At 38.1% G+C, this 11,272-nt stretch overlaps 1 protein-coding gene across 1 annotated transcript in view; it reads right to left on the bottom strand.

Moving 5' to 3' along the window:
- The window catches only part of Ccdc73 (coiled-coil domain containing 73), a 106,568-nt gene that overhangs the window by 75,902 nt on the left and 19,394 nt on the right, over window positions 1–11,272 (bottom strand). Inside the window, exons 2-3 of the mRNA XM_021178832.2 lie at window positions 9,177–9,334; window positions 2,364–2,435 (exon numbers count right to left, since the gene is read on the bottom strand). Of these exons, the coding sequence (XP_021034491.1) occupies window positions 2,364–2,435; window positions 9,177–9,314 (210 nt within the window). The 5' untranslated portion in view covers window positions 9,315–9,334. The remainder of the gene's footprint in view (window positions 1–2,363; window positions 2,436–9,176; window positions 9,335–11,272) is intronic.

Genomic DNA, 11,272 nt, shown 5'->3' with positions numbered 1-11,272 from the left:
AGCATTTGAAATGTAAATGAGGAAAATACCTATAAAAAGTATTAAAAAAATAAAAAAATAAAAAAATATATTGCATCACAAATTTGTCAATCCCAATCAATCCCAATTTAAAATTATACCTAAATGCACTGGAATCTAAACCCAAAATCTCTCTTTATATTCTCATTCCCATGTCGCCCTTTTGAAAACTCAAGACTATAAAATGTTCTCACAATGATCAGTTATAACAAATACAGCTGTTTTAACAGGTTGTTTGATGATATTTCTGATCAACAGGGCTCAGTACTTATTCACACTGCTGACAGTGTAGGACAGTTTCTTCATTTATACAAGTTTGCAAAGTATTATAGGAATCTGACTTTATTTTTCTCCCAGTGAAACACAGTTTTAATACTATTTATTTACTAATCTACTATTCCTTGTAGACCTGAAAGTTACTTCTATCATTAATTAAGTCATTATACTATTTGGCTCTGTTTCTGGACGCTATTATGGTATGTTTACTAAAATATATTCCTATATACAACAGAGCTATTTTAACTTTTTAAATCTTTATTTGTGCACATATGTATGTATATGTGTGCATGCACACATGTGTGGAGCTCACAGGCTGGGGAATTAGAGGACTGAACTCTAGCATCAGGTTTGGCAGTAGGTGCCTTTACCAACTGAGCCATCTCACTAGCCCTATTGTAATTATTGTAGCTTTATAATATGTTCATGGGTCAAAGTTTCACTACATCATCCTTTTTTGCTCCAATACTTTCCAGGCTATTCCTCTATATTTATTCTGTACATGCCTTGGAATCAACCTAAATACTCCAAAACATGCTCCTGCTAGTTTTGAAAGAATTACATTGCATTTTTTGATTTAGAGAATTACTAGGGTTTTTTTGTTTGTTTGTTTTTTGTTTTGTTTGGTTTTGGGGGTTTTCTGAGACAGGGTTTCTCTGTGTAGCCCTGGCTATCCTGGAACTCACTCTGTAGACCAGGCTGGCCTGGAACTCAGAAATCCGCCTGCCTCAGCCTCCCAAGTGCTGGGATTAAAGGCGTGTGCCACCACTGCCCGGCTGAATTACTGAATTTTAAATTTTTTTATGTGTTTGAGTTTTTGCCTGCAAAAACTTAATTTTTGCCTGTGCACCACTTGCATGGCTAGTACCTGCAGAGGCCAGAAGAGGGCACTGCATCTTCTAGAACTGGAGTTGACAACTGTGAGCCATCATAGAAGTACTGGAACTGAATCTGGGTCCTCTGGAAGAACAGTCTCTCCATCCCCTCCTATTCTAAATTTAATATTGTTGATTCTTCATAAGTGAAAAAAGAGACGCATCTAGGTGCAGCTGCAAACACCTCTAGTTCCAGCTCTTCAGAAAGCAGGCAGAAAGATCACTAGGGTGGCTCAAGACCAGACTGGACACAGAGAGACACAGTCTCAAAAAAAAAAAAAAAACCCCAGAAACCAAGCACAAGTTGCCTTTTAAAATCTACTCATAATTCAACTTGTATTTAACACTCACCTGTTTTCTCCCTCCATGAATAGGACTGTTGACCTGTCCCTCAAATAATCCTGCCATGGTTACTCCCACATTCTATACAACTCTGGGGGCTAGTCCTACCTTAAACTTTCCCATAATTTCTAGTCAAACTTAAACTCTGTAATTTGAAGTCTTTGTCTGAGATATTACCTTAAGGAGAGGAACCATCACCCTAATCTTCATTCTTTGTGTGTGTTAACTTTACTTTGATAAAAAGGTACATCAAGTGCTATCATAAATGCTATAATGTAGATGAGAGTACAGATTTCTATTTGATTACATGATACAATACCACCCTGGGAAAACATGTTCTACCTCTGAGCTTTCAGTACTTTCAAAAAGACTTATTCCCTTCCCATACTAGAAGGTTTGTTAGATAAAAACAGAAGTTTTCAGCATACTTGACCTCAGTGTAAAATCAGAAAGCTTTAAAATTCTGAAGCCACAAATGTCCTCAACAATTGTGCTGTGAACTGTCCGTAGCCCATATTTTAAATGATGCACCACCTCCAAATATATGTAAGAAATCTAAAAATTAATTTTGTTGTAAGAATTAGAATATAAGATTTACTTTATTTCATTTTATATGTATAAATATTTTGCCTACATGTAGTATATATACCATGTTCACGCCTGGAGCCTGCAGAGGCCAGAAGAGGGTAGACCCCCTGGAACTAGAGTATGGATGATAGGGAGGCTATCTGGGTGCTGGGGAAAGAGCACCGGTAAGAGCAACAGGTGGTCCTCACCACTGAGCAGTCTCTCCAGTCCTGGGAATGTATTTCAAAGATGCTAAAGATGAGAATCTGGGAGAGGAGTGCTTACCTTTTGCCATTTCAGTTCTTGTGTCTCCAGAATAATTTTAGCAATCTGCTCTTCATATTGAGTCTCTGCTTCCTAAGTTGAAAAGAAAAAGAATGCCATGAAAATTAAAAGTTCAGACATTTCATTCCAGCTCTTTCTAGAGAGACAGACATGATACATCTTCTAACTCAAAGGGGGAAAACCTGGCATTTTGCAAATTAAATGTATAAATCCAGCAGAGGACTGTGGACCTATAGCAATCAAGTAATCTAGAATCTGGCCAGAGGTTTGCAATGCTGACACACACCTGTAATACCAAGACTTAGGAGAACAGACGTAATATATTTTAGAGCCTTATGATCTTAGTTTAATCCCTAGAATCCACGTAAAAATAGAAGGGAATAACCTATTCCACAATGTTTTCCTCTGACCATCACACACATGCTATAGCATGAGCACACACAACAAAATAATAACAGAAATATCTTCAAAGAAAAAAATGCACTTAATATCTTAATAAAAAGATAACTTTTCCCAAAAGCTTCTGAACATGCATCCCCTATTATCTCATTGCCATAAGGGAATTATTTGCACTCTCTAAAAGCAGTCACGGTGGGAGAGTACTTCATGAATAACTACCACCGATGATTATCTGACTCACACCAATGAAAAGTGAACTCTAAGACAGAACCAGGCTCTCTCTAAAATAGAAAGCAGAAAGGAAATGCATGTTAACAAATGCCAATATCATATGCTACATGTAAAATGAAGGCGACATTAGAATCTCTTACAGTAATACATTATTATAATTAAAGCTGACTGGCCGGAGATGGTAATACATGTTAACTCACCTACTCAAGCAGGAGACAGAGGAGTTCAAGTTCAAGGCCAGGTTGAGTAATAACTGAAGACTATTTAAAAATAAATACACTTATGTACATTATATACAATATGCATGTATTTCTTCCCAAAACAGCTGTGTTAAAATGCAGTAGAGGGCTGGAGGTGGCTCAGCAGTTAAGAGCACATGTTGCTCAGCAGAGGTCCTGGGTTCAACTCCTAGCACCTACATGGTGGCTCACAATTAACTCCAATTCCAGGACATCAGACATCCTCTTCTGAACTTCAAGAGCACCAGGCAAAACACTCAAACACATAAAATAAATAAATCTTGCAAAATATTTTTAACGTAGAAGAAAATGCTTCCATCATGTCAATGTGGTTATACTATTTTTAGTAGGTAGACTGTAAGATGTTATCATGATGTTGTTCTTGATTATATGTATATATTGATTGATTCAGAAGATAATTTTATAAAACAGGTATTCTTGCTTCTTTAGCTGAAGAAATGGAGGAAGCAAAAGGATAGTTTCTCAGTGCCCTAGTTTGCTTTCTGGTGCTGTGAGAAACACCATGACCAAAATCAACTTAGGAGAGGAAAGGGTTTATTTCAGCTCAGGTTTGTATTCCAGCAACAAGGGAAACTAAGGAACCAACTCAAGACAGGAACACGGAGGCAGGACCTAGGGCAGAGGCTATGGAGCAGCACTGCTTACTGGCTTCCTTAGTTTGTTGTCTTAGGACAAGACCACCTTCTCAGGGGTGATAGCACCCACAGTGCGCTGGATACTCCCCAATCAATCATCAGTCAAGAAAATGCTCCCACAGATATGCCCATAGGCCATCTGATGGAGGCAGTTCCTCTTTCCTCTTCCCTCAGCCCAGCCAACTCTAGTTCTACAGAGTGAGTTCCAGGACAGCCAGGATGATACAGAGAAACCCTGTCTCAAACAAACAAAAACCCTAACCAGCATGAGGAGGGAATTTACTTGGGCTTACAGGAATGTCAGAGAAGGACCTCGAGACCAACCAAGTAACTGAGACTATAGGCATTCTTAATTCTAGAGCTTGTAGTTGACCCAAAATTATCTGTCTCCAAAGTCTCTTAAATACTACATTCTTTTTTTTTTAATTTTTTATTGGTTATTTGGTTTATTTATATTTTAAATGTTATCCCCCTTCCTGGTTTCCTCTCCAAAAATCCCCCATTCCAGCCCCCTCCCCTCTGCCTCCACAAGGGTGCTCCCCCATCCACCCACCCACTCCCACCCCAGTGCTCTAGCATTCCCCTACACTGGTACATCAAGCTTTCACAGGACCAAGGGCCTNCCTTCCCTTTGATGCCAGACAAAGCCATCCTCTGCTACATCTGCAGCTGGAGGCATGGATCCCTCCATGTGTATTCTTTGGTTGGTGGTTTGGTCCCTGGGAGCTCTAGGCGGTGGGGGTGGGTTATGATTGGTTGATATTGTTGTTCTTCAAATAGGGTTGCAAACCCCTTCAGCTGCTTCAGTCCTTCCCCTAACTCCTCCATTGGGATCCCCCTGCTCAGTCCAATGGTTGGCTGTAAGCATCCACATCTGTATCGGTAAGGCTCTGGCAATCCTCTAAGGCAACATCCAATTGGCATCAGCAATAGTGTCTGGGTTTGGTCGCTACATATGGGATAGATCCCCAGGTGGGGCGGTCTCTGGATGGCTTTTCCTTCAGTCCCTGCTCCACTCATTGTCCCTGTATTTCCTTTAGACAGGTGCAATTCTGGGTTAAAATTTTGAGAAGGGTAGGGCCCCATCTCTCAACCAGGGGTAGTGCCTACCTCTGGATATGGTCTCTACAGGTTCTCTCTCCCTTTGTTGGGCATTTCAGCTAATGTCATCCCTGTTGGGTCCTGGGAGTCTCTTGCTTACCTGGTGTCTGGGACTTTCTGTTGGCTATCCCCAGTTCACTATCCCCCATTGCTACACACCTCTGTTCAATTTCCTGACCTTCTATACATCTATCCAATATCCTCCCATACCTGATCCTGCCCCCTTTTTAAGGTTTTAAAAACCTTTTATGTGCATACAAGTACATTCTGATTTTGATAGAACATTTTCAAATAAAAATTAGAAATAGTTGATGTATGAAAAACATAAAAATGAAGAGCTGATGTGAGGGCTGACAGATGGCATAATGAAAAGAGGATCTGAGTTTCACTTCCCAGTCACCACATCTGCCTGTGACTCCAGCTCCAAGGGGAATCTGACCCCTCTCACTTCCACTGGGACCTGCACTCAAATCCACATATTCACAAAGACACACACATAATTAAAAGCAAAAATGAATAATTTAAAAAAACAACAGGAATGTTTAAAGAGTTTTCGTATCATAAAACTTCCTAATAATTTGCTAATATAAAAACAGCTGCTTTAATACTATTAGAAAATGAACTTATAGGTATTTTTATCAGTATCAGAGATATTATCATGAATAACTTTTGGCTGATTAGACTAAGAAAATATACAAAAGAGTGCATACTATTTTATGAAACAACATAGAGAAACTGAATTGAGCAATTCTAGAGAACACAGATTATAAATAGAAAGGAGAGTAAAAGAGCCCAGCTACAGTTTGGGCTTCCTGAACATGTGCCCGCTGTATGTGCTATGTCCCTAAATCTGTTCAGGGTCAAGAATTGAAAGGGTCTGACCAACACACAGCCCATCTTGTAAAACTACAGCCTGAAGCAAGCACTTTAAAAAACCACAATACTTTCTAAAGGTTATAAAGAGTAAATAAACCATCAAATTACTCCTCCTTTATTGTTTTTTGTAAAAACACTTAAATCCTTGTAGTCCTAAGGCATCTAATAAAAAATAAACACTTTTAGGGTTCTATAGTCTAGGATACTTTATTGAACTTGGAAGATAGGATTTTTCTTGCTAAATTTATTTTCTTTCATTGACAATATTAAAAGATATTTTATTAAAACTTTTAAAAGTTTCATGATGAACAGAAGAAAACATAAAAGCTAAATGATAAAAATTTTAAAAAAAAGTTTAGTAGAAAACATGAAGCTAAAATGTCATGAAAGTATAAATATATAAAAATGCTACTCTTAGCAATGTGGTTAATATCCATTCATCAGTTTTCTGTGTAAATAAAGGTATGTGCTCTAAGACTGTAATAATAGTAACTGCACTGATTTCCTGGCACCAAAAGGTAGTGTAAGATTATTTGCTACATATTACACTACTGTGTGTCCAGTGTTCACTCAGTTTCCTTAGCAAATCATTTGTTATTTTAGGCTACCCAAAATTCAGTTGAATTTTGTCCTTAGAACCCAAGGACTTATTACTATTTGGATACTTAACATATTTTTTGTAAAGTAATTTTTATTCATAATTTTATCATAATGATGCTATGTGATAACATAGTTGTTTACTTGCATGGCATGTTGTACCCACAAAACTTGAATCAGCTCAAAGTACAACCCAGAAATGGTTTATAAAAGCACATAAAGTGAAAGAATATTTTAATATTCTCAAGGCTTTACTGGTGAAGATCTTTCATTTTCACTATACAACTGATTTGGATCAAAAATATATCTTGCTTTAAAACTTTCAAATCCCACAGTGAAATAGGAATTTCTATGTTGTTTTCAATACAATGTAGGCATTCAATTCAACCTAATTCCTACGCTACTCAAGTCATATGCCAGCCACCCAAATCCTAGATTTGTGAGCCCTGTGCTATTACCGATCATCTCTATTCCTTATCAGTAATCCCATGGATCTGTCTGTCAACATTATATATCAGAATGAAATCTAAGACTTGAGATGAATTGACAGTAAGCATGCCTAGCGTAAATGAAGCCCTCAAGTTCAGTCCCCAGCAAGCAGTGGTGCATGTCTAAAATCTAGCATTTCAAAGACAGAAGCAGGAGGATCAGGAACTTAAGGCCATCCTTGGCTTCACCAGTTCAAGGCAAGCCTGGCGACAGGAGGTTCTGCCTCAAAACAAATAAAAAATGGAATCAAAATTCTACAGTGCACATACTATGGATTCAATATGAACTATTTTGTTGATTCAGATTGTTAATTTGTATATCTTTATTAATTTAAAGCACCCCATTGTTCCAAATTATATCATTACCAATATAGCACAACATGATGATGCACACCTTTAGTCCTGGCACCAGCGAGACACAGGCAAGTGAATTTCAAGGCCAGCCTGGTCTACTCAACACTACCAGGCCACCCAGGGTTACATGGTAAGACTAGTCTCTTAAAACTGGAAAACATATTATTTATGGATGTTAACATTGAATCTTTAAATGTGTGCATTTCTTCCTCCCCTCAAGACTCAGAGATCTACGTGGAAGAGATGCTGGAAAATTTTTAAGAGCCAGAGGTAATAGTTGACTTCAAGGAAACAGTATTTTCCAGATACAATGGGGCTGAAACATAAGAACTCACAGAGAATACAATGCACAAGACCTGCTCAAGCTCAAACCAGACAAAATCCCAATATGTAGAACTGAAACAGACATTAAGTCCCACCCCAACTGCAAGCGCACATATGTGTATGCTTTTGTATGTGTGCATGCACTTATGTGTGTACTTTTTGTTTTGTTTTGTGTTTGTCTGAGGTTTTGTTTGTTTTAAGGAAGAAAGAATATGAAGTTGGGTCAGTAGGAAATAGGAGGATCTGGGAGGAGTCGGGTGAGGGGAGAGAATACGACCAAATATAGTCTATAAAACATTTTGAAAAAAAATTTTTGTAAGCCTACAGTACCACTTGTGGGAAAAATAGATAGATAGATAGATAGATAGATAGATAGATAGATAGATGTGTTTCATTTGAAATGCCCACAGAGATCAGAAAATTAGTAAGGGGCTGTGGTAAACTTTCAAGGAAAGGAAAAAAGAACACAGATAAAGGGAAAAGTGAAATAATGTGGGGGATGGGAGGCAAGGAAGAGAAGGGAACACAGGACCAAAATTAAGGATCTTCTGAAAAAGTCCCACTCACAATGGGCCGGGACCTTAATACATCAATCTCTAATGCCCTGTAGGCTTGCTTCCCTGCTGGGTCTTATTGAGGCATTTTCTCCATTGAAATTCCATTCTCTCAGATGAATCTAGTTTGTATTAAATTGACATAAAAATTAGCCAGCACAAACACCACATCCAAATGCAACTTGAAAAAGGAGTTTAGCCGGGCGTGGTGGCGCACGCCTTTAATCCCAGCACTTGGGAGGCAGAGGCAGGTGAATTTCTGAGTTTGAGGCCAGTACAAAGAGAGTTCCAGGACAGCCAGCAGCCAGGGCTACACAGACAAACCCTGTCTTGAAAAACAACAACAAAAAGAAAGAAAGAGAGAGGGGAGAGGGGCGGGGGGAAGAGGAAGAGGAAGAAAAAGGAGTTTATTTAATCTAGCCCATGAAATTCAAGACAGGACATGATGGCAGGAACCTGGAAGAAGAAACTGAAGCAGAGGTCATAAAGGAGTGCTGCTTTTTTTTTTTTTTTTTTTTTTTTTTTTTTTTTTTTTTTTTTATTTTTCAAGACAGGGTTTCTCTGTGTAGCTCTGGCTGTCCTGGAACTCACTTTGGGGTGCTGCTTATTGGCTTGCTTTCTCTAGCTTGTTCAGACTCTTATACCCCCATAGTGAACTGGACCCTCTCACTCAATCAAGAAAATTGGCCTATGTGCGTGCTCTCCCTCTCTCTCTCTCTCTCTCTCTCTCTCTCCCTCCCTCCCTCCCTCCCTCCCTCTTTCTTAGTGTTGGGCTGTGGAAATGGCTCAGTGAGTAGAGGCAGTAGCCATGCATACATGATGAATCAAGTTTGATCCCCAGAACCCATGTGAGAAAGGAAGAAGAGAACCAACTCCACAAACCTATATGTTTTTCTTTATAAATAAGTGGCTGTTTGGGGACTTCTTTTGTTAAAAGAAAAAATGAAATGCAAAACATCAAAGCTTTCTCTTCAAAACCTTAAGAGGGGCTCACCCTTCTCATACGCAGCTCTTCTAGTGCTTCAAGTAAACTTGTTCTGAAATCGAGGAGCTGAATAGAAACCATTGTCTCTGAAGAACTCTGAAGAGTGAAGGTAGACGCTGATGATGTGGTGTTGAAACTGTCCTCCATGTTAGTATTTATTTCATTTCCTGCAATTCAAAACAGTTTTAAGTAATAAAAGATCACTTATCTATGTTTCTCTAGATAAACTATAGTTACCATAAAAACATTATCCCATAACTCTCCAAGTTCAACATTAAATAACAATGCTGCTATCCCTCATACTCCAACAGTCATAGAAAAACACTTGGCAGCAATGGTTCTGTTTTATTTCTCACGGCTTGTAGGGTATCTGGGTATCTAAGTTCCATGTAAGACTACATTTTCTGCCCATATACACCAAACTGTGATGGCTGAGTTCCTATACTGCAGGCAGGTAAGGTTTGGACCTTCACCAGAAGCTTGATGCCAAGGTAGATACACATTCTCTTTCCAAACTTTGCTTACATGAAGCTGTTTTTCAAAGATAATATTCACACTAATTAATAGTAATACAAATTTTAAACTCAATACAATTTAAAGAGGTCTTTGGTAACTGCCTTTTATTAAAATCTAGGTACTTAAATGTCTCAATCTATGAAGCATATGAGTCAGGTTATAAGACATTTTGCTTTTCAAATTTTCAATTTGAAACAAATATAGGTTCAAAAGCAGTTGCAAGAATAAGTACAGGGAAGTCCTATATACCATCCACTCAGTCATCTCTAGCATTACCACCTTGCTTAACAATGGTACAATAGTTAAAATGTGTATATGATATCAGTATAATCTATACAGTTTATAGAAATTTTGCCAGTAATACATGGACTTTTGTGTGTGTGTGTGTGTGTGTGTGTATATTTATACATATGTATGTGTATATATGTATATATATATATATACATATATATTTCTGTGCACATTTATTGATACTGTGATCATAATCAAAATACAGAATCCTATCATTATCAAAGGCCCCTCATACAATCCCTTTGTTGCCACATTCCCTTCTCCTCGTCTTAATCTCTAGCAAATAATTATCTTGTTTTGTTTTGTTTTGTTTTGTTTTTTATTTTTTGAGACAAGGTTTCCCTGTGAAGCCCTGGCTGTAAACTCACTCTGTAGAACAGGCTGGCATCAAACTCACAGACATCCATCTACCTCTGCCTCCCAAGTGCTGGGACTAAAACCATCCGCCACCACATCTGAAATATATGATTATCTTAATCTTAATTTCAGATAAATTTGTTAAGTGAAAGAAACTTCAATCTATTCATACAATTTTAAATGCTTCCATATCAGTAATGTCCTAAAGAATCTTGAAGAAAAAAAAGTTCCCCTAATTATCCTGGGTACTCAAGGAATCCTCACATGAGTTTTTCCAGGATAATAACAGCACACAAAGTTAACCAGGAACAAAAGGATATGACATTATAAGCACCAGCAGAAACAAGCAACAGGAAAAGCAAATATGTACTGCAGATTATAGCACCACATTAAAGGCAACCTATAGATTCAATGCAATCCCCATCAAAATCCCAACACAAGTCTTCAAAGACATGGAAAGACCAAGTCTCAAATTCATCTGGAAAGGCAAAATACCCAGAATAACGAAAACAATTCTTAACAATAAAAGAACAGCTGGGGGAATCACCTTCCCTGACCTCAAGCTTTACTACAGAGCAATAGTGATGGAAACTGCATGGTACTGGTACAGAGACAGACATGTTGATCAATGGAATAGAATTGAAGACCCAGAAATAAAACCACACACTCAACGGTCACTTGATCTTTGACAAAGATGCCAAAAAATATACAATGAAAAATAAGAAAACATCTTCAATAAATGGTGCTGGTATAACTGGCTGTCTGTATGTAGAAGAATGAAAATAGACCCATATTTGTCACCTTGTACAAAGCTCAAGTCCAAGTGGATCAAGGACCTCAACATAAAACCAGATCCACTGAAACTAATAGATAAATAAAAAGTAGGAAAGAGCCTTGAACTCATTGGCACAGGGGGAAATTTCCTAAACAGAACTCCAATG

This window comes from Mus caroli, chromosome 2 (assembly GCF_900094665.2).
Source record: "Mus caroli chromosome 2, CAROLI_EIJ_v1.1, whole genome shotgun sequence".
In the NCBI taxonomy this organism is placed as follows: domain Eukaryota; kingdom Metazoa; phylum Chordata; class Mammalia; order Rodentia; family Muridae; genus Mus; species Mus caroli.
The sequence above is the reverse complement of the archived record's forward strand: the minus strand, read 5'-3'. Positions and strand labels throughout refer to the sequence as shown.